The sequence below is a fragment of the Hemitrygon akajei genome, chromosome 8, assembly GCF_048418815.1.
Source record: "Hemitrygon akajei chromosome 8, sHemAka1.3, whole genome shotgun sequence".
NCBI classification, from domain to species: Eukaryota; Metazoa; Chordata; class Chondrichthyes; order Myliobatiformes; family Dasyatidae; genus Hemitrygon; species Hemitrygon akajei.
The window spans coordinates 8344322-8372278 of NC_133131.1; the positions used below are offsets into that span (position 1 = coordinate 8344322).

The 27957-nt window shown below is 45.1% G+C and overlaps 1 protein-coding gene across 1 annotated transcript; it reads left to right on the plus strand.

The window, feature by feature from the left end:
- Nucleotides 1-685: 685 nt before the first annotated feature.
- rad51c (RAD51 paralog C) lies at nucleotides 686-26204 on the plus strand. The gene is made up of 9 exons (XM_073053161.1): nucleotides 686-899; nucleotides 1622-1880; nucleotides 3874-4040; nucleotides 6945-7078; nucleotides 16813-16944; nucleotides 19063-19129; nucleotides 24173-24233; nucleotides 25286-25346; nucleotides 25642-26204. The coding sequence occupies exons 1-9, from the start codon at nucleotides 782-784 to the stop codon at nucleotides 25738-25740; spliced, it is 1098 nt and encodes a 365-aa protein (XP_072909262.1). The 5' UTR covers nucleotides 686-781; the 3' UTR covers nucleotides 25741-26204.
- Nucleotides 26205-27957: the final 1753 nt, after the last annotated feature.

The window sequence follows — 27957 nt, forward strand, 5'->3', positions numbered from 1 at the left end:
CCTTCTTTGGGATGTATGTATCTTGTGCCTTCGAAATTGCTTCCAGAAATCTCAGCCATTGCTGTTCTGCTGTCATCCCTGCCAGTGTACTTTTCTAATCAAGTACGTGTGTTGCTCTGCAATTTATTGTGTTTTAGTCTAACTTTTCCTACATCTGATAAAAAAAGGTAGTAGACCCTGAAACATTCATTGCCTCTCTCTCCAAGATGATAGGTTTGCCTCCAGATGCAACACCAGATCCTCAGGAGACATAAAAGAGACTGCAGATGTTGGAAATCTGGATCAACGCCCACAAACTGTAGGAAGAAGTCAGCAGGTCAGGCAGCATCCATGGAGGAAATGTTTTGGGCTTGGCCCCTTCATCTGGATTGTGAAGGAAAGGGGCAGAAGCCAGAATGGATGGGGAGAGGAACGAGACCTGGCACAGGTGCTAGGTGAAACAGGTGAGGGGGGAAGGCAGGAGGGTTGTGGAGGGCAAGGTTCTAAGCCTGAGAAAGTGGGAAAAGCAAAGGGCTGAACAGTAGGAATGTGATATCATGGAATAAAGGAAAGAAGAGCAGGTCGCGCCCCTTTACCCTATCGTAATCGCAGCAGCCAATGTGTTGAGCCATACCTCCCTCCTCGCTGCCCCTTTAAACACCCGCTGTTCCCATAAACGGCCGCTAGGTGGTTCCGTGTGCGGGCGGGAAAGCTGCGGGGACGGAGGGGAGGATGGGCCGATCAATGAAGACATTGCTACGGATATGTCCGTGTTGATGTTGCCGGTCGATACACACTGAAAATGCAGAGGGACCTGGGTAGTTTCCCGCTTCCTCCAGCTCTCAGGGCCAAGCTCATTGCCTGTGGCTTTCAGAGCGCTGAAGACGTGGCCGCCGTGAGAGCGACCGAGCTCAGTAAAGGTATGGGCCGTGAAGCGCCACGGGCCCCCAGGGGCATAGTCCCCGGCAATGAGGGTCGTGCCGTAAGTGTAGAGCACTCTACCGTAAATCATCGAGAGTAGGTACAGTAAGAGTATAAACAAGCAAAGTAGCGAGAATGCTGTAAGTCTGATAGAAGATACAAAATCTTGAAAGCTATTAGTAGATCGGATAACGTAGAGGCTGTTGCACTCATGAAGTGCTGGAGGATCAGCAAGTCGGGCAACATTTGTGGAGAAGAATAAACAATCGACGGTTCGGGCGTTATTCGTTGACCCGATGAAGGGTCTCGGCCCAAAACGTCAACTGTTTATACCTCTCCACAGACGCCGCCTGACTGGTCCAGCGTTCTGTATTCGTTGCTGAAGATTTTCAGCATCTGCAGAATTTCTTGTGCGTAACTGTTTGGGTTAAGACCTTTCATTGGCCGTTTCTTGCTTTGGGTGGGAGCATGATATCATCATGTGTTTGAAGTATGCGCATCGGCAGTCATCCACTCGAAGTGGAAGTGTAGCAACAGAATTGTATCTAAATGAGTCAAACACCCAGTTTTCCTACATGAACCCACCTAGAGCAAATAAGACAATCGATCTGCAAACAAAGAGAACGGCTCTTGTGCGCACTGTACTGGCGAAACGGTAGCGAAAAGTGTTTCCTGTTATTTTTAGGAGTCTTAATCTCTGTTCCTTCTCGTTACTGTTTAGAGGTGGGCATCTCCAAAGAGGAGGCGTTGGAGGTCTTACAGATCGTGAGGCGCAAGAGCTCTGGAGAGGAATCCCAGCAGAGTGCTGGGTTGCCGACTTTTCGGAAATGCACGGCCCTGGAACTGCTGAAGGAGGAGCACGCTCAGGGCTCCATAATCACCTTCAGCTCAGCCCTGGATGAAATTCTTGGCGGAGGGGTGCCTGTAGCCAAGGTTACGGAGATCTGCGGGGCTCCTGGTATCGGTAAAACCCAGCTAAGGTACGAACCTGCTTGTCACTTGTGGAACTCTGTGTGGTATTGCAGTGTCCTATAGGAAATTGCTCCTCACCAGTGTGACTCCACGCTGGTACTCCTGCCATTTTGTAGGAATTGTCCACTCATTTATATCCAGTGCTCTTGTTATATTTTGAAATAATCTGTTCCTCACCTCCGTGTGGCACATTTGCTGTGCCCTGAAAGTGTCGGCATCTGGAACACCGAGTTTATTGTCATATGAACAAGTGAATTTAGGCACAGGGGCATGTATGAACAACTTGTATGCAGCAGCATCACAGGCACATCAGATATATATTTGCAGGAAGAACATGAATTAAAGATTAGCTTTAAATATTAGCTTTATTTATGTACATCTAAACGTCCATACAGTGAAATGTGTTAATGTTAATGACCAACATACTCCAAGGATGTGCTGGGGAAAACCCACAATGTCATCATGATTCCAGTACCAACACAGCATGTCCAGAACTTACTAATGCTAACCTGTACGTCTTTGCAATGTTGGCGGAAGCTGGAGTGCCTGGAGGAGCCCCGCGTGGTCACGGGAGAACATGAAAACTCCTTACAGATAACAGTAGGAATTGAACCCCGTTGCAGCGCTGTGCTACCGTGCCGCAAGTAAACTTAACATAAAATATGCATGCACTTTTTTTGTACAAAATATTTGCAAATTCCAAAATTAGATCAGGTAGAAGGTGGTTGTTTTCACCTGCTTGAGCCCAGCTTTTTGGTTCGGCTGCTGGTGACTTTCAGCTGAGGTTCAGCAAGGGTTTCTGCTTCACGTGGCTGTTTGGTGACTCCTGCGGGGGAGACTGTGTTGGCTGGCAGAGCAGTAATCTAGTTCCAAAAGGAATGTTTGCCCACAATGATCGGCTAACTAGAAGTCACTCTATTGAACACCAACACTTCAGGGTAAACACGAGGAAATCTGCAGATGCTGGAAATTCAAACAAGAACACACACAAAATGCTGGTGGAACACAGCAGGCCAGGCAGCATCTATAGGGAGAAGCGCTGTCGACGCCTTGGGCCGAGACCCTTCGTCAGGACTAACCGAAAGGAAAGATAGTAAGAGATTTGAAAGTAGTGGGGGGAGGGGAAAATGCGAAATGATAGGAGAAGACTGGAGGGGGTGGGATGAAGCTAAGAGCTGGAAAGGTGATTGGCAAAAGTGATACAGAGCTGAAAGACAGTGGGGGCCAGGGAAAAAATTCAAAGCATGAGAAGTGTCACGAACATAGGTTGGAAGAGATTGAACAAGGAGGGATAAGACAGTGTCAAGGTATGCAGAAGAACACTTCAGGGAGCAGAGCCTGGGGGAAAGCCAGCAGTGGTAGGGACAACTTGTGTATAGATCATTCAAATTGCGGAGACTCCTGCAGCATGGAAGCATATTGTAGCTTGTAAGGAGTTTATACACTCTCCCCATGACCGCATGGGTTTCCTCCCAGTGTTCTGGTTTTCTGCCACAGTCCAAAGACTTACCGGTTGGTAGGTTAATTAGTCATTGTAAATTGTATGTTCTCCCTGTGACTGCATAGATTTCCTCCAGATGCTCTGGTTTCCTTCTACATTGTAGGCATGCAATGTTAGCGCCGGAAGCATGGTGACACTTATGGGCTGCTCCCCCCCCCCCCAGCACATCCTTGTACTGTATCAGTTGTTAATGCAAATGAAGCTTTTTACTGTATGTTTTGATGTACAAGTGACAAATAAAACTAATGTGGCTCTTTGATGACTCCTGCTGGGGAGACTGTATAGTGGCAGGCAGGTTAGTAATCAAAGTCCAAAGGAATGGAGCTTGCATTTACTCGCAATGCATAGCAATCTGGAAGTTGCTCTATTCAAGGACCAACAGTGCCAGGATCTTGAAGGAGGCAGAGATGGGCTGGAAGTTCACAGTGGTGGGAACAACCCATGTATGATTGCTCAAATTACTGAAACTCCCTCTCCCTGCTTTGTTCTATGTTGTACAGTATCCAACTAGTTGTGGATGCACAGATCCCTGAATGCTTTGGCGGCCAAGGTGGGGAGAGTGTGTTCATCGACACTGAAGGCAGCTTCATTGTGGAACGGGTAGCTGAAGTTGCCCAAGCTGCTGTCCACCACTGTCATCTCATCGCTGAGTCTGGTCAGGACAAAGGTAGGCTGGGGAGGGTTGATAGGAAGTTCACAAGAATGATCCTAGAATGAAAGGGTTAAAGTATGAGAAGTGTTTGATGGCTCTGGGCCTGCACTCACTGGAGTTTAGAAGAATGGTGGGGGAGGGGGAGTTTAAATGAAACTTACTGAATATTGAAAAACCTAGATAGTCTGTATGCGGAGAGCACATTTCCAATGGCCGGGGAATGTAGGACCAGAAGGCACAGCCTCAGAGTACAAGGTTGAACTTTTAAAACAGCAATGAGGAAGAATTTCTTCAGCCAGAAGGTGGTTAATATGTGTAATCTGTGGGTATATTTAAAGTAGAGGTTGATAGTTTCTTGATCAGTAAGGGTGTCAAAGGTTACAGGGAGAAGGCAGGAGAATGAGGTTGAGAGGGGTAATCAATCCGCCATAATTGAATGGTGGAACAGGCGTGATGGGCTGAATGGTCTGATTCTGCTCCTATGTTTTATAACGTTATGGTCGGCTGATTAGTAGAGCAATGGGGTGGGAATAAGGCAGTGGGCATTTGCTCATCTTTTGTCCTTCTGTTGGACTTTCCACGGAGCTGCAGTTTGGTGGGCAAAGTCTCTGAATCAAAGTCCTGTCCCAGTCACATGAGCGTAAAACAAGAGCTGCACTTCCCCGTGGGAGTGCTGCACTTCCAAAGTCACAGGGAGGATGTAAATGATCCCTGAGCAACATTTCAAAGAGGAGGAACGACACTCCTCTGTCTCTCCCCCTACCCTGGCTGGATGGGTTAAAAGCCCTTTTGTTTCATTGCTACACTATGGGTTTTCTTGTGCACACTGTAAAATAAAGACATCAATGGTATGAGGTCTGCCATGTCCAAATTAAGATCCATGACTAAAAAGTAAAGACTTGAAATGAAAGATCTTATTAGTTGGGCGATTGAGTTTAAGGGCCATGAGGTAATGTTGCTGCTCTATAAAACTTTGGTTAGACCACACTTGCAATATTTTTTTCAGTTCTGGTCACCTCATTATAGAAAGGATGTATAAGCTTTACAAAGGCTGCAGAAGAGATTTACCAGGATGGTGCCTGCATTAGAAAATTTGTTTTAGGAGAGTAGGTTGAGCGAAGGGCTTTTCTCTTTGGAGTGAAGGAGGGTGAGGGGTGACATAAGGGGCATCGATAGAGTCAATGGGCTTTTGCTTGTTTGATATGTGTTGGTCTTCTGTTGGACTTTCCACAGAGCTGTACTTTGGGGAGCCACTACCATTTTCCAGGGTGGAAATTGCTAATACAAGGAGAATAATTTTAAGGTGATTGATGGAAAATTTAGGGGGGGTGTCAGAGAGTGGTGAGTATGTGGAACACACTACTCATGGTAGTGGTAGAGGCAGGTACACTAGGGACATTTGAGACTCTTTGATAGGCATATGGATAATAGAAAAATGGAGGGCTACGTGGAAGGAAAAGATTAGATCTGTATTGGAGGAGGATAAAAGGTGTAGGACAACATTGTGGGTTGAAGGGCCTGTGTGGTTCTATGTTCTAATGAATGCAGAGCACAGCATCAACCCCAAATAATTTGGACTGACTTGGCTCAGTGTCCTGGAGCCTGCCTACTGGGAAATACCACTAACTGTCCAGGTAATGGGTCTCAGATTCATGAGTCAGTCCAACTGCAACTTCAGTCAAGGCACAGGAGCACTTCAGATGTCCTGTAACCTGGTCCATCAGTTTTGCTGACGCTGGCCTGATGCCTAGCACAGCTGAATGAGGTTCAGACGCAGAATACTGGAGGAACTCAGTAGTTCAGGAAACATCTATAGAAAGGAATAAACAGTCAGTGTTTCAAGCCAAGACCTTCAAAGTTCAAAGTAAATTTATTATCAAAGTACATATATGTCACCATGTGCAGCCCTGAGATTCATTTTCTTGCAGGGATATTCAATAAATCAATAATAACCATAACAGAATCAATAAAAGACCACTTCTTAAGGTTTTCATCTGATGAATGACCACATTGAAACTTTGCTTTCTCGAAAGTCCTTTCACGACCGCAGGATACCCCAATATACCTCACAACCACTGGAGTACTCGAAGAACAGGGAAACAAGCACTTATGTTCCTGAGCTCAAAGCCAGTAGTTCTTGAATCTCAAATTTAGCCCTGCTGACCGGGATGTTAGAGGAAACCTGGGATTGGTTTGGTTCTGATGGTGGGCCTTGCTATCTGGCAAATTGGGAGAAGTGGGGAGGGAGAGGCACTGATCTGCCATGTCTGTCCCCCTCCCCTTCCCTCAATGGATATGCTGTGCATTAAAAAGACAGCCTCAGAAAAATCAACACATGCATCCCGAGGTTCTTGTGCAGAACCATGAACACTAAGAGGCCGTATTTCTTTTGAGTTTAGAAGATTAAAAATTATTAAGATTTCATTCCTCCCACCTTTTTTTGACTTCTGCCCCTTTCCTTTCCAGTCCTGATGAAGGGTCTCAGCCCAAAATATGAACTGTTTATTCCCCTCCATAGCTGCTGTCTGACCTGCTGAGTTCCTCCAACTTTTTTTTGTGTTGCTTGAGAGCCCAGCTTTTTCCTGTGGCAGAGGGAGTCCAGAAGATATGGACAAGTTAGATATGGCCCTTGTGGCTAAAGGGGTCAGGGGGTATGGAGAGAAAGCAGGTACAGGGTTTTGAGTTGGATGATCAGCCATGATCATACTGAATGGTGGTGCAGGCTCAAAGGGCCGAATGGCCTACTCCTGCACCTATTTTCTATGTTTCTATGTTTCTAAGAGGGATTGAGAGGCACTTCCATCTCTCCCATGGGAAGGAAGTCAGAACTATCAGAATTGTTAAGTTCTAGCATGGGGGGGATGGGAGGGAGGTCAAAAGCAAATGCCAAAAGTTAGACTGATGGCTTTTGCCCCACAGCCCAGCGAGAGGCAGTCGAAGAGTTCTCTGTCTCAAGCATCCTCTCCCGCATCTACTACTTCCGTTGCCATGATTATGTAGAGCTACTGGCCCAGGCTCACCTTCTGGACGACTTCCTAGCTGAACATCACAAGGTAAGGTGTGGTTACCGTCCAAACTATTCCTTGTTGGGATTATCTTGAGTCACTAGTCCTTCTGGCAAAGACGGCCTCTGTGCTGATGGGCAGAGAGTTCCAGGAGTTAGACCCAGCAGTGATGAAGGAATGTACAGGGAGATGTAGGTGTCCCTGCTCCTCCATTGAGGCAGAGATCATGAGGCTGAGTAGGTTTGCAGTTTCAAGGGATGAGGCAACTTTGGGGAATTTAAAAGTGCAAACAGACGGTTCCATCCTGGGGAGGACAGTGCCAGGGCCTTGGGGCAGCCCACCACTGGCCATCAGAGACTGGAGGGTGGAGATTCTCACAAAGTACGGATGACTCAGCATCCACCTTTACAACCTCATCACGAATGGCAGCTTTGAAATAGGAGGAAGTCACTCAGCCCATTGGGTCTGTGGCACCATTTATTTCTGCTGAGGTTTATTTGTAGGTCAGCTTTGGTGCCAGAATGTGTAGTTACACTTGTGGGCTGCCCCCAGCACATCCTTGGGTGTGTTGGTTATTAATGCAAACGATGTATTTCCCTATGAAGTGTACGTATACTGTACATTTTGATGTAACTATGATAGATAAATCTGAATCTGAGCTCATATCCCTCTCCTCTTTAACTAGCAGCCTCAGTCATAAAAGTTCAAGAATCCCCCAGCATATGCAGTGTTCTGTGGAAAGAGTTCCAGAATCCCTCATTCATTTCTGTGCTTCCTGATACTCATTTCCAAATAGTCTGCCTTTCATTTTATCATCTGTGTGCCTTGTTCTTGATTGCCTTATCAGAGGAAATGTTCTGTCTGTATTTGCTTCAGAGAAGAAACATTCATGGGGCAAAGGAGGAAGATTTCTATAACTTGGCTTCTTTCTGTCAATCCTACTGCAGGGTCAGCGTCAAGTTTATTGTCCTACACACAATTATGTGAACTGGCTCCAGCCTGCAAGATGTCGCCCACTCACTCACTACTTCTAGCAGTGAATTACAATCACCGAAGTAGTGAGTGAGAGAATAACATCTTGCAGGAAGGGAGCCATTTGAAGACTGCCTTGCTGAGAATTTAAGCCAATAAAAAGAAAGGAGGTGTAAGCAGAGTGGCCATTGTTGGAGTGAGACCGTGTTAAAGTGGTTTGGCTTTGGCTCAACAAACTTTGGTGAAAACAGGCCTGGGCTAGCACAGATTCAGGCTCTAAGTAAGTTTCCAGTAAGATTTATTTTCTGTTAGTACATAGCTGGTGCGCTGACAACGGGTCCCGAGTTAGAGGTATGTTTCTTGTGTGAAATGTGGGATTTTGGGAGACCTTCAGTCTTCCTGATAACTACATCTGCACAAAGTGCACTGAGTTGTAGTTCCTTAGAGACCATGTTAAGAAACTGGAGCTGTAGCTCAATGACCTTCAGCTCCTATGGAAAAATGAGGTGATAGATGGGAGCTACAGGGAGATAGTTACCCTTAGATTGCAGGAGGCCAATATCTGTGTGACTGTCAGGAGAGGGAAGGGGAATGGGCAGCCAGTGCAGTGTACCCCTGTGGCTGTTTTCCTCAATAAGTATACTGCTTTGGATACTGTTGGACTGACAACCTACCAGGGAGATGTCGCAGCAAGCAGCTCTCTTACACAGAGATTGGCTCTGTGACTCGGGAGGGAAGGAGGGAGAAGAGGCAAGCTGTAGAGCTAGGGGATTCATGGTTAGGGGAACAGAAAGGAAGTTCTGTGGACAAAACAGAATTCCTGGATGGTTTGTTGCCTCCCGGGTGCCAGGATCAGGGAAATCTCAGACAGAGTCCACAGCATTGTTTAGTGGGAGGGTGAGCAGCCAAATGTGTTGTCTATGTCAGTACCAATGACATGGGTAGGATGGGTGAAACTGTCCTATAGAACAGTTCAGCACAGAATCAGGGTAGTTAGGTGCTAAGTTAAAGGACAGGGCATCCTGGGCTGTGATCTCAGGAATGTTACTCGTGCTAGTGCTGTTGAGGTCAGAAATAGGATGATCATACAGTTTAAATCATGACTAAGGAGTTGGTGGGAGAGGGAGTGCATATTTTTGGGTCATTGGGCTCTCTTTCAGGGAAGATGGGACCTGTACAGAAGGGATGGTTTGCACCTGAACTGGAGGGGGACTAATATCATAGTAGGAAGGTAGGATGCTGCACAGTAAGGTTAAAACTAGAGTTGCAAGGGGATGGGAACTTGAAGGCCAAAACAGATAGTGGAGTGTTTGTGGAGAAGGATGTTTTTAAACCTACATACAAGGCTAGGAATTGAAAGGTTGAGCATGGTGGGACTAATACTCTGAGCTGTGTATATTTCAATGCATGGAATATTGTAGGAAAGGCAGTTGAGCTTAGGGCATGGATCAGCACATGGAATTATGGCGTTATAGCCATTAGTAAGTCTTGGTTTCAGGAGGTGCAGGACTGGCAGTTCAATATTCTGGATTCCATTGCTTTAGACGTGTTGGAGTGGAGGAGTTAAAGAGGGAGGGTTGGCATTACTAGGCAGGGAAAATGTCATGGCAGTGCTCAGTCTGGAAAGCTTGACTAGTGAGGCTTTATGGGTAGAAATGAAGAATAAGAAAGGTATGACCATCTTAATAAGATTATATTATAAACCACCAAACAGTCACTGGGATTTAGAGGAGCAAATTTATAGAGAGATTGCAGACAGTTCCAAGAAGCATAAGGTAGGTGATTTAAACTTTCCACATATTGACTGGGACTCCCATACTGTAAAAGGGTTAGATGGGAAAGAGTTCGTAAAAAAATATGTTCAGAAAAGTTTCCTTAATCAGTACATAAAGTCCCAACTAGAGAGAGGGTGATACTAGATCTTCTATTAGGGAATGAGACAGGACAGGTGAAAAGTTTGTTTAGGGGAACACTTTGCATCTAGTGATCATAATGCCATTAGTTTCAAGGGAATTATGGAAAAGGATATGTCTGGTCCACGGGTTGAGTTTCTAAATTGGAGAAAAACAATTTTAATGTTATTAGAAGTAATATGGCAAGTGTGGATGGGGATAGATTGTTTTCTGGCAAAGGCATACTTGGTAAGTAGGAGGCCTTCAGAAGTGTAATTTTGAGAGTACAGAGTTTGTATGTTCCTCTTAGAATAAAAGGCAATGATAACAGGTTTATGGAACCTTAGTTTTCAGAAGATTTTGAGGCCCAGGTTTTAAGAGAAAAAGAAGGTGCATTCTTGAGGAGTATAAGAAATGCAAATGAATACTTGAGAAAGAAATCAGGAGGCCTGAAAGAAGACACAAGGTTGCTTGAGCAGACAAGGTGAAGGAGAATCCCAAGCGCTACTACAGATATATTAAAAGCAAAAGGATAACAAAAGACAATATTGGTCCTCTGGAAGATTAGAGTGGTAATCTATGTGTGGAGAGAGATAGAGATCTTAAATGGATTTTTTGCATTGGTATTTACTTGGGAGACAGACACAAAGTCTCTGGATGTGAGGCAATGCAATGGTGAGATCATGGACCTTATACAGATTACAGAGGAGGAGGAGGTGTTCGCTGTTTTGAAGCAAGTCAGGGTGGATAAATCCTCAGAGCCTGATAAGGCGTTCCCTCGGACCCTACGGGAGGCAAGTGCAAGAGCCTTAGCAGAGATATTGAAGTGATCTTTAGCCACAGGTGAGGAGCCGGAGGATTGGAGAAAAGTTTAATCATGTTCCATTGTTTAAGAAAGGGTCTAAGAATAAGCCATCAAAATTATAAGCCAATGAGCCAGACATCAGTAGTGGGAAGATGTTCTAAGGGACTGGAAACATATCTTTTTGGATAGACAGGGACTGATTAGGGATAGTCAATGTGGCTTTGTATGTGGTAGGTCGTATCTAACCAATCTTATAGTTTTTCAAGGAAGTTACGAGGAAAGTTGATAAAGGCAAGGCAGTGGATGTTGTCTACGTGGACCTTAGCATTGCTTTTGACAAGTTCCTGCATGGGAGGTTGGTCAAGAAGTTTCAGTTGCTTTGCATTCAAGATGAGTTTGTAAATTGGATTAGATATTGGCTTTGTAGGAGAAGCCAAAGAGTGGTAGTAAGAGGTTGCCTCTCTGACTGGATGCCTGCGACTAGTGCTGTGCCGCAGTGATCAGTGCTGGGTTCTTTGTTGTTGGTCAACAAAATCAGTGATCTGTATTATAATGTGATAAACTCGATCAACAAGTTTGCAGATGACACCAAAGTTGGGGATGTATTGGATAGTGTTGAAGACTATCAAAGCTTGTAACAGGATCTGGACCAGATGGAAATATGGGCTGAAAAATGGCAGATGGAATTTAATGCAGACAAGTGTGAGGTGTTGCACTTTGGGAGGACCAACCTGGGTAGGTCTTTCGCAGCGAGTGGTCAGGCACTGAGGAGAACAGAGGGATCTGGGAATACAGAGCCATAATTCCTTGAATGTGGCATCACGGATACAGTAGATAAGGTCATAAAGAAAGCTTTTGGCACATTGGTCTTCGTAAATCAATGTAATGAGTATAGGGGTTATGATGTTATGTTGAAACTGAATAAGACATTGGTAAGGCCTAATTTGGAGTATTGTGTACAGTTTTGGTCACTTGCCTAAAGGAAAGATGCAAGTTAGTTTGAAAAAATGCAGAGAGAAATTTTATAAGGATATTGCTGAGTCTTGAGGACCTGAGTTATAGTGGAAAACTTAATAGGTTAGGACTTCATTTCCTAGAAAATTGAGGGGAAATTTGATAGACTTGTACCAAATTATGAGGGGCATAGAGTAAATGCAAGCTAGCTTTCTCCGTTGAGGTTAGGTGAGACTACAAACTAGAGGTTATGGGTTAAGGGTAAAATATGGAAAGTTTAAGGGGAACATGAAGGAGAACATCTTGGGCAGTGAGTGTGGAATGAGCTGCCTGTGCAAGTGGTGGATGTGGGAGCGATTTCAGCATTTAAGAGAAATTTCTATAGGATATATATATATATATATATATGGATGAGAGGGGTATGGAAGGCTCTGCTCTGGGTGCAGGTCGATGGAACTAGGTAGATTCATGGTTCAGCACAGTCTAGATGAGCCGAAAGGCTTGTTTCTGTGCTGTAGTGTTCTGTGACTCTATATAAGCAGGTGCAGTGAAAAACTTGCAGCATCATCATAGGCACATAACATCATATTAGTAGCATTCTTAAGAAACAAATTGTATGCAATTTTTACAAGAAACAACACAATTAGAACACAATAAAGAAAAATCCATTTTAGTCAAAGAGATCAAGGTATTTGTAGTATAGCTGAATTGTAGTAAACAAGGAAATCTTGGAGCAACACACACACACACAATATTGGAGAAACTCAGCAGGACAGGCAGCATTTATGAAAGAGAATGAACAGTCAACATTTTGAGCCAAATTCCTTTATCAGTGGTTAGGGTTGTGCAGATTGCTTCAAGAACCAAATTGTTGAAGGGAAGTTGTGGGTCTTCAAGCTTCTGTAGCTGCTTCCCAAAATGTTGACTATTCTTTTCCCACACTGATGCTGCTTGACTGCTGAGTGCCTCCCGTGTATTTTTATTGCCTCAGATTCCAGCACCTAGACTCTCCTTGTACCCTTGTACAGTATTCCTTTCCTCTCTAACTATCTGGCTGTTACAGTCAAGGTTCCCTCAGTATCTGCAGACTTCAATGGAAAGCATTACATTGCAATACATAATAAAAACTGGAAATTACAGTAATATGTGTTTAAAAAGTTAAATAAGTAGTGCAAAGGGAAACAACAAGTATTGAGGTAGTGTTCATGGGTTCAGTGTCCATTCAAAAATCTTATGGCAGAAGGGAAGATGTCCTGAATCATTGAGCGTGTGCCTTTAGGTTCCTGTACCACCACCCTGATGGTAGCAATGAGAGGAGGACATGTCCTGGGTGATGGGGGTCTGTAAGAATGGATGCTACCTTTTTGAGGCATCGTTCCTTGAAGATGTCCAGCAGCTTTGCTTCCTGATACCCATTTTCAACCTGTGGACTCAGTTTCAAGGACTCTTCATCTTATGATCTCAATAATTGTTGCTGATTTATTATTATTATTATTATTATTTCATTTTTTTGTATTTGCACAGTTTGTTATCTTGCACATTGGTTGTTTGTCCATCTTGTGTGTAGTTTTTCATTGATTCTTTTGTGTTTCTTTGTATTTGCTGTGAATGCCTACAAGAAAATGAATCTCAGAGTTATATATGGTGATGTATATGTACTTTGATAATTTTACTGTGAACTATGTGGAGCATTGTCGTAAGAAAACAGCATCTATCATCAAGGACTCCCATCACCCTTGCCATACCCTCTTCTCACTGCTACCATCAGGCAGGAGCCTTGAGTCCCACACCACCAGGTTCAGGAACTGTTATTACCCTTCAACCATCAAACTCCTGAATCAGTGTGGATAACTTCACTCAGTCAACACTGAACTGACTCCACAACCGACAGACCCACTTTCAAGGACCCGACAACTCATGTTCCCTGCATTATTTATCTACTTTTTAATTATTTGCTCACTTTGTCCTTTGCACACTGGTTGTTTGACAGTCATTGATATTTGTGGTTTTTTTGTTGATTCTGTTGTATTTCATTGTTTTCCTGTGAATGCCAGCAAGGAAATGAATCTCTGGATAGTATATGGTGACATATATGTGCTTAGATAATTAACTTCGAACTTCTTTCCTCTTTCTGTTATCCTGCTGCATTAACCCTTTTCATCTATCTGAACACTCTTCAAATTCCTAAACTTGTGGGAATACATACCATAATTTTACAATCTGCATTTGTAACTTAAATTTGTAACCCAGCGTTCTTTCTGCTGAATATGTGATTCCAAGATTCATGTTCCTCCTGTGATGACGAAAGCTGAATAATTCCAGGTGGCATCTGACCATGTAACTTCCCCTGCCTTGTCCGCTTGCCCCTAAGATAAAAGGCCATCGTCCACTGCAACATTTTCATTCTTGTTTTGTATCCTTTGGTTCATTTCTATTTCCACTCCTCTTTACTTCTTAAGTTACCTATTTAAGATCTCAATGTAGAGCAGTGTAAATTAAAAGAAAATTACGTGAAATGAATTGTACCCATGTGACTAATTAACCTGCTAACCAAGTACATCTTTGGAATGTGGAGAAAACTGGAGCACCCAAAGGAAACCCACGTGGACATAAAATAACCTCCCTATAGACACTGGTGGGAATTGAACCCTGGTCTATGGTGCTATAATAATGTTAAAACACCAACCGCTGTGCTACCACGCCACCTTTAAATTAGTTAGATCTTTGCTGGACCACAAAATAGTGCACAGCTTGAATTTCTCTGCACAAACACAAGTTGGGACTCTTCTCTCAAACTTGGGTGGAGTTTCAGCTTCAGCTGCTCACTTTGGCCTCGGAGTTGGGGCTCCCACACAAACTTGTTGCTGTAACGACTGGGTGGAGTACTGTCTGCGATTAGTCAATGTGGCCACTGGGTGGAGCTCTGGGCTCAGTGTGGCTGTTAGATGCTTTGCAACCTGGCTCATGTCTCAAGATCTGCAGTTTTTTAACAAAATAATTCCTAAGATTCGCTACAGGAGCATCATCAGACAAAACACCAAACCACATCAGGGGAATAATTAAGGCACCTGAACCAGTTTGAGGAAAAAGCTTTAGATTAATAAGGGTATGCTAAAAGGTGAAGAGGAGATAAAGGGAGGGGTAGGTTTGTTTTCTGTGGAGTGGAGAAGGCAGAGCAGGGATGTGATTGAAGTATACAAATGGAGCTGAATAAATGGAATAGTAAGAAGTTTTACCCCCTTAGCAGAGGTGTCTATAAACAGAAAAGGTGCAAGACATGGGAGACAGAGTGGTTGAAATCTGGAATGCACCGTCTGAGGGGGGCAGATATATTTGTAAGTTCAAGAGGTGGTTATCTGAGCACTTAAAAGGCTCCTGACCAAGTGCAGGAGAATGGTGTTAGTATATGTGGGGTGGAGACAATAAATTCTATCCCTTATCTCCCTCTTTTTATACTTGCTGTCTTTAAGTCCAAGAGTAGGGTCTCAACTCAAAGCCTCCTCTGTCCAATTCCCTCTATTGATACTGCCCAACCCACAGTTTATTCAGCATTTTGGGTGTTGTGTTAGGTAGGTACTTGGTGGCTAGCACCAACACAGTGGGCTGAAAGGCCTGATTCCATGTCACCAAGATCCTATCAGTGGGAGAGAACACTGGGAATATTCAGCGGCTGTGGGGGAATCTGTAGGTAGAGACGGAGGAGATCAGAATTGGGACCACTTTAGGAATCCAGCTTGTTTTACATTGCATGGAAGGGGAGGGCTGGTGAAGGGGAAATGAGTGTCTGTGATAGGGTGGAGAGTAAAAGAGATTGTGGTATAGTGCTGCTGGAGAGAAGGTCGTCGTGGCTATTCCTTGAGGCTCAGGATGATGGTCTTCGTTTTTTTGATCTATCACAGAGTAAAGACGCCTCTGCGTGTATTTGTTTAACGTGTACTTGATGCTGCACTCCAAGAAGCACACGATACTTCACAAATCAACCAACTGATTCCAATGGCATGGAAACCACGACGACTGGAGCTGATGGATTTGTTGCAGCCTTCATCTGCCTTTACAGCTGTTGAGTTCAAAGTAACTTCGTCCACCTGTTTCACCGTTGAGGTCTTGGTTGGATTGTTCTTTGTCAGGGACCTTGCCCATGACCTCACCACCAATAGGTGACCCTACCAGGAGCATAGCTCCAGACGGCATCGCTCTCGGGATCTCAGGGCCACACAAGCTTCTCCACCACAACAAGGTGACAATCCAGAAGAAGGAGAGAAGGTACTTTTGGCCTGTTAATCAGTTGATCTGTGCAGGAGATGTGAGCGGAGGTCAAATGAAAACAGATCCATGGCTGATTTCTTTTTGTCCCCATTCTCCCACCTCTCCCCGTAACCTTTAACCTTCTTACCAACCAACAACTTGGATACCTCTTGAACACACCCACTGACTTGGCCACCACAACCATACCTCATGTCAGCAACGTCACATCACAAATATGATAGTGGCATTCAATAGGCATGAAGAGATAGCAAAGCTATTATCAAAGTTCTTGTATGTTAAAATGTGCTACACTGAAATTCACTTTCTCACAGGCATATATAAACTGACAAACTACAAAAGAAGACAAAACGCAAATAAAGTATAATACAGACTATGAGTTGTAGAGTGAGTCGGTAGGTTATGGAATCAGTTCAGTGTAGTGAATAAAGTTATCCACACTGGCTCAGGAACCTGATGTTTGTAGTGTAATAATTGTTCTTGAAGCTGGTGGTGTGGGACCTAAGGTTTCTTGTCCTCTTGCCCGATGGTACTAGTGAGAAGAGCACATGGCCTGGATGGTGGGGGTCTTTGCAGGTCAAAAAGGTGTCGTTTGTGTTCAGCACATACTTTGTGGGCTGAAGGGCCTTTTAGATTGTGAAAGTAAGTAACAAGTTTGGGGTTGGATGTCAAGGAAATCAGGAGTGGCTGGACCCATGATTAAGGATGTTTCTGAATTGGGAGCTGATGCAGCAGGGAGAGCAGAGGGAGGTTCAATACTGCCAGGTCTCCCTCAGTGACCGGCTGGGGGCTTTAACCTGCTCCTGAGAATTGTTTTCTCCCAGAAGTGAATCCTGCTTGGAGATGGAATGTGGCCAGATTTTGAGGCTGATCTGTGTTCCATGTTTATTTTCTAGGTCCGGATAGTGGTAATTGACAGCATTGCGTTCCCGTTCCGCCACCACTTGGAGGACCTGTCGCTACGGACACGGTTACTGAATGGACTTGCTCAGCAGCTGATCACAATGGCCAACAAGCACAGTGTGGCAGTAAGTAAAACCTGACATTTCATCGTCACCTCGGACTGAAGTGGCAGCAGCCGAACACAAATACCATTTATCCAGATCTTCTGCACTCCCCTTCAATCCAAGGCCTCAATTTGGCTAGCAGAGCTACACATTTCCTTACAGTGAAGGTTATTCAGCCCATTGAGTCAATGCCAGCTCTCAGAGCAATCTCATTCTCCCACAGATATTCCCTGTTATTAGTTCTCCCAACAGATCCATCAATATGGATATATTTCAACCAGAGGTTGATAGGTACTTAATCAGTAAGGGCACTGTACAATGTCCTGTGTATGTTACTAAAAAGGGCTTCTTTGGTTTGTTACGAGTAGGCATGTTTCTTTGTCTGTTAAATGTTTCTCTCGCCGTTGTTTCACTTTAGAATGGCTGATATGGTAATTGTATTCATTTGTTAATCAATGGGGAATGTTATTGTGTTTTGTGAGGCTGGGAACTTGGGGGAGGTGTTGCGCAGGCTTGGGGGTGAAGGGAGTCGGGAGGGAGACGCCGAGGAAGGAGGACGTGCGCTCGGACGACCACCGGGGAGTCCGAGGTGGAAGACGTGGAAGTCGGGAGGGCAAGCGACGAGGAGTCGAATGGTTCGCTGGTTGAGCTCCAACGAGTGCACTAAACTGACTGAACTTTGATAAGTTGGCACCTTTTGGTTTTTTCCTCATATTTATATATATATTGTATTGCCTAATACTCTTTTAATTTTAGTAAACTCTTTAAAGTGTATTTCATACCGGTATTTGTTGTGGGTTTGATACTGTTGGCGGGCGCGAGGCATAAACGCGATTCTCACAGCACCTGCGTGTACGGGAGGCGGGGTTAGTGTGTGGCTGGATCTCCTTTTCCCCTAGACATATACCAGCCTGTTGGGTTGATAGGTACTTAATCAGTAAGGGCACCAAATATTATGGGGAGAAGGCAGGGGAATGTGTTTGAGAGGGAAAATAAATCAGCCATGATCTAATGGTGAAACAGACTTGATGGGCTGAATTACCTAATTCTGCTCCTATGTTTTATGGTAATTCTACCCAGATTCTGCTCATCCACATAACAGGGGTCAACTAACCTACCCATTCACATGTCTTTGGAAGCTGGGATGAGATGAGAGCATGTGGAGGAATCCCTTGTCATTGGGAGAGCGTTCAAACTCCACACAGACAGCACTGGAGGGTAGGATCAAACCTGGATCTCTGGAGCTGCAAGGCATTAACTCTGCTAGTTGTTTCTAATGTGCTTCCAGACCAGGCTAGACCTCATTTTGGCCAAAGAGACAAGAGAGACCTGCAGACACTGGAAACAATGGCAAAAAAATGGTGGCTGGAAGAACTCAGCAGGTCAGGCAGCATCTGTGGAAGCAGAGGGATGATGAATATTTTGTGTCCTAATGAAGGGGTCTTGACCTCAGGAATCAATCATCCCTTTGACTCCATGTGCTGCCTGACCCACTGAGTTCTTCCGTGAAACTTTTTTAAAATCATGTTTCAGTCAACCCTGCATTGGAACTGGACTCAGCAAAATTATTTGATGCTAAATTGTTGCCCTTGACATCGAATGGAAAAGAGTAACCATTAAGAAAGACTGGATTATCCATTTGATGGTTCTGGGCCTGTACTTGGATATTTGAGGAATGATGGGAGGTTTCATTGAAACCTATTGAATGAAAGGGATAGATAGAGTGGACATGCAGAGGATGTTTCCAGTCGGGGGGAGTGTAGGATCAGAGGGCACAGCCTCAGAATGTGTTCCTTTTGAAAAAGGTGAGGCAAAATTTCTTTAGCCAGCGGGTGATGAATCTGTGGATATTATTGCCACAGGTAATGTTGGAGGCCAAATCATTGAGTATGTTTAAAGCGGTGGTTGATAGGTTCTTAATTAGCGAGGGCATCAAAGGTTATGGGAAGGAGGCAGGAGAATGAGATTGAGAGGGATAATAAATCAGACTTGATGGGCCGAATGGCTTAATTCTGCTCTTACATCTTATGGTATTATCCTGATAATCTGTTTTTAGAGCTCTGCTTCACCTGCCTCTTGTGAGTCAATAGATTATGTAAGTACATAACAAGCTTAATAGTTACTGTTCTCCTCTTCAAGGTGGTGCTGACCAACCAGATGACCACACGATTTGGAGAAGCCCAGTCCTCGTTAGTGCCTGCCCTTGGTGAGACTCTCCAGTTCCTTCTCTTTTTTGGGCTAGTTTTATATTAAAAGAAGTGGTGCATCTTCTCTGAGCCACCATCTTTTCCTTTCCGTTTCCCAACAGCACACACACGTGCACTCACGTAGCAAAAGAATTTGCATTTATATAGCACTTTAATTTAAATTATTCTACAGCAGTGATTATTATCAGGCTAAATTTGACATAAGCCAGGCAGATCTTGGGACAGATAATCAATGATATAGTTAATGAGATGGAGTTTTCCATATTATTTCCATACTTGCTTGTAGGATAGAAGAAGGCCCTTCAGCCTAACCAGACTGCAGGATCTCAGAACAGTCTTATTCCCCATTAATATTCCCTGTAATCTATTTTCCAACACGTGACCATCAGTTCTGTTGTACACAGAACCAGGGTGGGTGGAAATTTACAACGGCTATTTATCCTACTAGCCCGTGAGTCTTTGGGATGTGTGAGGAATCCCACATGGGGGAAGAGGTGAAGAGAGAGAGGGGGGGCCAGGGAGGGATGACAGACATGTAAATTCCACTGAAATAGTGCTGGAGGTCCTGACTGAACCCGGTCGCTGGAGCTAAGAGTCTTCACCTCTGTCAGCAGTCAAACTGTCCCACCCTGGTATCGTCTTAAAGGAAGAGAGGAGGGGGGAGGTTTAAATCCTTGGAATCTAATGGCAAGCCACCAGGATGTGCTGACATCCTGAGTTTCACAAGTATAATCCCAGGAATGAAAGGTTTTATACATGAGGAATATTTGATGGCTCTAAGCATGTACTCACTGGAGCTTAGAAAAATGAGGAAGAAAAAAAAGAGGACCGCACGGGGTAGCAGTCTGGAGTTGTAGTCTCATTCAGTCTGCGGTAGTCGCCGCATGGTCTCCAACCCCCGGCTGCTTTGGGCACCATGTGCAGGGGGGAGGCCCATGTGCTGTCGGACCTCCGTACGATCCCCAATTCCTCCATCTTCTTGAACTCCTCCTTCGCCAGGCGGAGCTTTTCCGGGGGGAGCCTTCGTGCGTGGGCGTGGAGGGTTGGTCCCTGGGTTGGGATGTGGTGCTGTACCCTGTGTCTGGGCATGCCTGCCGTGAACTGCGGTGCCAGAATCGAGATGGAGTCCAGGTGTGGGGCCGGCAACTTGGCTTCACCCAGGGAGAATGTCTGGAAAGTCTCGGCATGTACCAGTCTTTTCCCTTGCAAGTCGACCAGCAGGCTGTGAGCTCGCAAGAAGTCCGCCCCCAGGAGTGGTTGGGCCACCGCGGCTAGTGTGAAGTCCCACGTGAACTGGCTGGCGTCGAACTGCAGCTGCACTGTGCGGGTGCCGTAGGTCCGTATCGTGCTGCCGTTTGCGGCCCTCAGGGTGGGTCCTGGCTTCCTGTTGCAGGTGTCGTACCCCGTCGGGGGCAAGACGCTGATTTTTGCTCTGGTGTCGACCAAGAAGCGGCGTCCCAACTGTTTGTCCCAGACGTACAAGAGGCTGTCCTGGTGGCCAGCCGCCATAGTCATTAGCGGCAGCTGGCCCTGGCCCTTGCAGGGCAGGTGACAACGGCGGGCTTTTGTGCCCCACTGCTGGTGGTAGAAACGCCACTGTTCACTGTCCTCCTCACTCCTGCCTCTGTGTTGTGTGCGCCCCCCTGCCGGGCCTGGTCTGGTCTGCTGTTGGGCGCATGGCCTGGTAATCTGACCGACAGACGCCACACTCTCCCTCTTGGCTTTCCACAGCACGTCTGCCCGGGCCGCTACCTTCCGGGGGTCGCTGAAATCTGCGTCGGCCAGCAACAGATGTATGTCCTCGGGCAGTTGCTCTAGGAACGCTTGTTTGAACATGAGGCAGGGCTTGTGTCCGTCAACCAGGGCCAGCATCTCGTTCATCAATGCTGACGGCAGCCTGTCTCCCTAACCGTCCAGGTGAAACAGGCGGGCACCCCTCTCACACCATGAGAGGACAAAGGTCTCAATGAGCAGCGCTTTGAATGCTTCATATTTTCCTTCTTCCGGGGGCGACTGTATGAAATCCGCAACCTGGGCGGCCGTCTCCTGGTCACGGGCGCTCACCACGTGATAGTAATGCGTGGAATCAGAAGATATCTGCCGAATCTGGAACTGGGCTTCTGCTTGACTAAACCACACACGTGGTCGCAGCGTCCAGAAAGTCGGCAGTTTGAGCGAAACTGAGTGAACAGATGAAAAGTCGGTCATCTTTGATCCAAATCCTGTTTGGACTGTCGGGGTCACCAATGTAGCGATGTGCTGCACACAGAGTTGAAATAACGACACGCAGTCAGTAAGCTGTTTCGAGACTAGTTTATTCAAACTTCGCGGCGCTGGCATTTAATCCCTAGCGTCCACCCTCTCTGGGCGGAAATGACATCAAAGGTGCATTACCAAAGTCTCTCCCCGTGCGCTGACTATTTGTGAGCCGGCTCGCCTGCGCAGAAAGTGGGTCGCCACAACCTATTAAATATTGAAAGGCCTAGATAAAATTGATGTGGAGTACAGTGGGGGAGTCTTAAGACCAGAGGGAACAAACTTAGAATAGAAGGATGTCCCCTTAGAACAGAGATGAGGTGGAATTTCTTTAGCCAATGGACAGTGAATCTATGGAGTTCATTGCCGCAGACGGCTGTGGAGGCCAAATATGGGGTGTATTTAAAGTGGAAATTGATAGGTTCTTGATTAATCAGGGCATCAAAGGTTACAGGGAGAAGGCAGGAGTGGGGTTGAGAAGGCTGATTTGTTATCCATGATGGAATGGCGGATTGAATTTGATGCGCTGAATAGCTTATTTCTGCCTCTGTCTTATGGGAAATGGCAGAGAATTACAGAGCAGGAGGAACGTACAGAGGGATTTGAAATCTCAGCCATTTGTAGGCCAGTAAACTGCAGCCATGACCCACCAATGGAACTAACTTAAATAGCCGTGGATGAGTTGGATTGAAGGACTTTTTCTATGCTGTGTTTTTGGAAACCAAGGAAGGCAGCTCTCCCCACTTCATCTGGCGTCAGCTGTCGCCTTGGTCAGGTGACAGGGTTCAGTTGGGTGAGGAGAGCTCCAGCATTAAAGTTCAGCCAGGATTCTGTTATGGTGCAGAGCGATGTGAAGTTGGTGATGAAATTTGAAATAATGGGACAGCACGGTCACATTGCTGCTAGTGCAATGCTTTACAGCGCCAGTGATCCAGGTTCAATTCCATTGCTGTATGTAAGGAGTTTGTGTGTTCTCCCCATGGCCACAGTGTTACCTCCCACATTCCAAAGATGTACAGGTTACGGTTAGTAGGTTTAGGCATGCTATATTGATGCCAGAAGCTTGGTGACTCTCTTGAGCCACCCCCGGCACATCCTCATTGGTTGTTGACACAAACGAAACATTTTACTGTAAGTCTAGAGCTACATGTGATAAAGCTATGCTTTAAAAGAAATGGCAAACTGTTATGTTTGGAACTGTTACATATGGAGAACAGGACCCTGTAACAGCATTCATACAGGACTGGACTTGAATCTTACAAACTAGTGGTCATACTTCCTTTTTTTTAAAAAGGTCACATGTTTGGTATGGCTAGAATGACTCCATCTTAATTTTGTGGATGTGTGTGCGTGTGTGATATTTGAATATTAAACTGATATAGTGAGTGGTTAATGATGGACATCCATTATTACCCTTATACTAACATTTGAGTTCTTGGGCTACTGTGTTAGTCATTCATCGTTTATAACAGGATAACGTTATCCAGTCAATAGCCAATAAGACATTCTAAAAAGTTTGGCCATGGCTGGTCCTTGTAATGGAATCAGTTTATGTTCAAGTCCTCCCATGTCAATTTTCTTCATCTTCACAACCTTGTATTTTCTCAAGACTTAAAAAATGTTACAGTTACATAACTTGTCCAAGTACAGCAAACACAAATGCATGGTGCGAAGAGCAAAATCTTACAACGTTACCTATAATATATCTCATGGATAATATTGGCAAATAATTTTCTTCCACACCCTTAATTGTTTCAGTTTCATTGTTCACTCAGTAGAACCCAACGCTGTTTCTTCCTTTAACACAAAATGTCTGCCATTCTTCCTACAACTCCATCTGAAAGTAAAGATTTCACTCTGTCCTGGCTGTTACTTCTTTGTATTATTTGTCAGTGCCTTGACTGGAAAAAGTTTTTCTTCTTCCCATAGGTGCATTAATGGTTCTGCAGTATGTGTGGTTGAGTAAGGGAAAATGTTTGAGTTCAGTTCTCCTGTTACAGTTCACCCTGCCTTCCTACCCAGAGCAGAGTGAGGGTTGTACGAATTTTTTCTTTCTCAGCATTGTGTCACAAGCTAGGATTCTTAGCAGTGAGCTGGAGCAGGGGGATCATGGAATCCAAGACCATAAAACCCACAATTTGATAAGGTGGTTAAGAAGATGTATGCAGTGTTGGCCTGCGTTAGTTGGCGCACTGGGTTCAAGAGATGTGAGATAATGTTGCAGCTCTATAAAACTGGTTAGATCACACTTAGGATATTGTGTTCAGTTCTGGCTGCCTCATTGTAGGAAAGAGGTGGAAGCTCTAGAGAGGCTGCAGAGGAGATTTACCAGGCTGCTGCCTGGATTAGAGAGCATGTCTTGTGAGGAAAATAATTTTATCTTTGGGATGAAGGAGGATTAGAGGCATCTTGAAAAAGGTGTACAAGGTGAAATAAAATGGGCAGTCAGTGGCTTTTTTCCAGGGTGGCAATGGCTAGCACCATGTTTTTTATTTTTCACAGAGTGTGATAAGTGCTTCGGAATGCACTGCCAGGGGTGGTGGTAGAGGCAGATATATTAGGGATATTTAAGAGACTCTTAGATAGGAAGATGGATGAAAGAAAACTGCAAGGCTAAGTGGGAGGTCTTAGATTGATCGTGGAGTGGGCAACATCGTGAATCAAAGAATCTGTAGTGTACTGTGTATTTTGTGGAAATTGTCCAAAGCTCCTCTATCCCTTGCATCTGTTACCCTGGGGCTAACTGAAGTCCAACCCCACCAATGATGGATTCTTGTTTTGTCTAGGTGAAAGCTGGGGTCATGCGGCTACCATTCGCTTAATTCTATGCTGGGAAGGCAAGCTGAGGTAAGAGCTGAATTGTTCAAGTTGTGTAAAAGGGAGATGGATTAGGCTGAGTGAAATTGTCAGTCCTCACTGAGCTGGAAGACTTGGTCACTTCCAGTCTCTCAGGGGTGAACCATTCCAGTGTGAATGGACACTGCCTTCTTTCTGATATGTTGCACTGCCCAAGTGACAATAACAAGGGTGAGTTGGCATCACCTGCCAGCTTGTACTCCTTCCCTTCCTTCTATCTTTTTATTCTAGCTTCTTTCCTCTTCCCAGTCCCAATAAAGGAGTTGGCCTGAAACGTCAACACTTTGTTCCCCTCTGTAGGTGCTGCCTGACTTGCTGAGCTCCTTCAGCATTCTGTCTGTGTTGCTGAGGATTTCCAGCATCTGCAGAATCCCGTGTTTATGATTCTGATATGAACTCGTCCCATTTACCTGAATTTGGCCCATATTCCTGCAAGCCCTTCCTTTCTATGTACCTGTTCAGGTGCCTTTTAAATGTTGATATACCTGCCCCAACCATTTCATCCATCAGCTCCCTCCATGTACTGACCACCTTCTTGTTCCTCTCCCCTCTCACCCTAAATCTATGTCCTCTAGTTCTTCATTCCCTAACCATGGAGAAAACAATTGTGTGGATTCACCTTATAATTTTATAGACCTTTGCAAGATCTCCCCTTATTCTCCTGCGCTCCAATGAATAAAGTACCAAGCATCTCATCTTTTCACAATAACTCAGTCCCTAGAGTCCCAGCAGAAATGTCTTCAGGCAGAAGGAGGTGAACCTGTGAAATTCTGTACCACAATGGAGGCCAGGATACTGTATGCATGTAAGGTAGTTTACCAGACATCAAGAGGCATAGGGAGAGAACAGGAACATAAGCAAAAGTCGTAATTGTACTGAATAGCAGAGCAAGTTAGAAGGGCCGAATGGTATAATCCTGCTATTTTCTGTGTAAAATGCTGCCCCTCTGGTCGTTCCTGCTTACTAAGGGTTGCTCACCGGTATGAAATGAGTGGCACTTTCAAAGCCTGACTCCCAGACTTTGTTTGGTTTCCTCTGTCTAGGTTTGCTTCCCTCTATAAATCACCGATGCAAAAAGAAGCGATTGTTCCATTCCAGATAACCGTGAGTCACCTGCCAGTAATTCTGTATTCCCTTTGTGTTGGTTTTGCTTTGTGATGCCAGAGATTGTTTTACTCTGAACAGCTTGGGTATGGTAAGAGGAGATGGAGGCAGAGGGAAGATGGGAAAGAATGTGAGGGCAAGAATGAAGTTGTTAGTAGGGGAGTAGAAGGAAGATTGTGGAGTGGTCACAGGCTGTGATTGGGAGGGAAGAAACTCTCCTTCATTTGAGCTCTTGACCTTGTTGCTGAGCTGGTTAACCCCACTTCTCTCCTGTCCCCATTGTCTCATTTTTCAGTCACTTGGGTTTCGTGATGTCCAATCATCAGAGGCACCTTCAACTTCACCCGCCAACCCACACAAGCGTCCACGGACGGATGACCAGGATGGGCATTGATGATGTCCGCTAGATATTGCTCCACACGGTGTAGTGGGGACCAAGTGCGGCTGACGATGGATAGTCTTGGATCCATTATCGAGCCGTGACTATGTCGGGATTGCACTGGGGCCTGAAGTGACGGTTGGCTCCGTGAATCCAGCTGGACTGGAGAACTGGAAAAATGCCCTTTCTAATGGGAACCTGCTCTGGGTTTTCCTATCTTGCCCACTGAACTGGAGGATTGTTGGGTAGAGGCCTGTGATGGAGGATTGATCTTCCTGGTTGTGTGGGCTTGAGGCACTCTGAACCTCACTACCTACCTTCAGAAGCCCAAACCTCTGTGCATCTTAAGTTCCTGAGTCAAAAGTTTATTAAAACCTTGCATCTGCTCACTGATCTCCCATTGTATTGTTTAAGGTAATAATCATTTTCTTTCTCTTGTTCTGGCATGTTGCAAGTAAAATTATTTTGAAGTCAATCAGGGTGGTGTTGGTTTATCCCTCACTGATTGCTGCTTGATACATCTGATAACATAGTGTTGGAAATCCTACACCAGTGATCCTGGACCTGGATAAGCATTTCAAATTCCTTTAATCAGATAAATGTGAAAGAAAGAGCCATTATAGGTATCTGACCATGAAAATTACATAACCTGCGGGTTCCTCAATGCCATTTAGGCAAGGAGTTTGTCCACAGTTGGACTGTTATAAGACATGGGAGCAGAATTAGGCCATTTGGTCCATCGAGTGCTCAGCCATTGAATTATGCCTGAATATTTTCCCTCTCAACTTTATTTTCCTGCTACCTTAATCTTTGATATTAATCTCTGCTTTAAATATACCCAATGACTTGGCCTCCACAGCCATCTGTGGCAATGAATTCCACAGAATCACCACTGTCTAGCTAAATAAATCCTTTTCTACAGGGACTTTCTTCTATTCTGAGGATATGCTCTCTGGTTCTAGGCTCTGCCAGTATTAGAGTGAATGTGGAAAGGATGCTTCTATTTAGGCCTTTCAATAGTTGGTCAGTTTCACAAGATACCGCCGTATTCCTTGTAAATGCCAGTAAGTACAGGCCCAGGGCCATCAAACAGTCCTCATACATTAACCCTTTCATTTGTGGGATCATTTTTGTAAAACTCCTCTCAGCCCCCTCCAATGCCTCTGTCTAGAGTCAGATCATTCAAAATGAATGATCATTTTATTTGACTTCTTACCACTAATCCAAACAGCAAGCTACCCTTTAGGGAGTCCTGTACTAAGACTCCCAGGGCCTTTTGCACCTGATTTCTGAATTTGCCCCCCATTTAGAAAATAATTACGCCTTTATTCCTTCTACTGAAGTCCAAAGTGTAAGTCGGAACGTTTCCCTGCACTCTATTCCATCTGCATTTTCATTGCCCATTCTTCTAATCTGTCCAAGTCCTTCTACAGACTCCCTGCTTTCTCAACATTATGGCAGTAGTGGTCACATATATATGACACCAACAGGTATATAACATACTGGCAGAACTGCTCTATGATGGATGCTATGACATCTTTCATGTGCCGGGCCCTGACACATCTAGAAAACAAGGACACTTATGTCAGAATGCTGTTTCTGGATTTCATTTCGGCATTTAACACTATTGTCCCACAATAGTAAGTGCTACACCTGTCCCTACACCTCATCTCTTACCACCATTCAGGGCCCCAAACAGTCCTTCCAAGTGAGGCAACACTTCACTTGTGAGTCTGTTGGGGTAATCTATTGCATCTGGTGCTCCCGGTGTGGCCTCCTCTACATCGGCGAGACTGGACGCAGATTGGGGGACTGCTTCATCGAGCACCTACGCTCCGTCCGCCACAACAGACAGGATCTCCCAGTTGCCACCCACTTCAACTCTGCTTCACATTCCCATTCAGATATGTCCATACATGGCCTCCTCTACTGCCATGATGAGGCCAAACTTCGGTTGGAGGAACAACATTTCATATACCATCTGGGTAGTCTCCAGCCCCTTGGTATGAACATTGAATTCTCCAACTTCCGGTAATTCCCTCCCTCCCCCTTCTCCCATCCCACCTCCACTCTGTCTCCTCTTCTAGCTGCCTATCACCTCTCATGACTCTGCCTTCTTCTACTACCCATAGTGCTTTCCCCTTAGATTCCTTCTTCACCTCTCCTGCCTATCCCCTCCCTGCTTCCCCTCCCCCACCCCTTGATCTTTCCTCTGATTGGTTTTCCACCCTC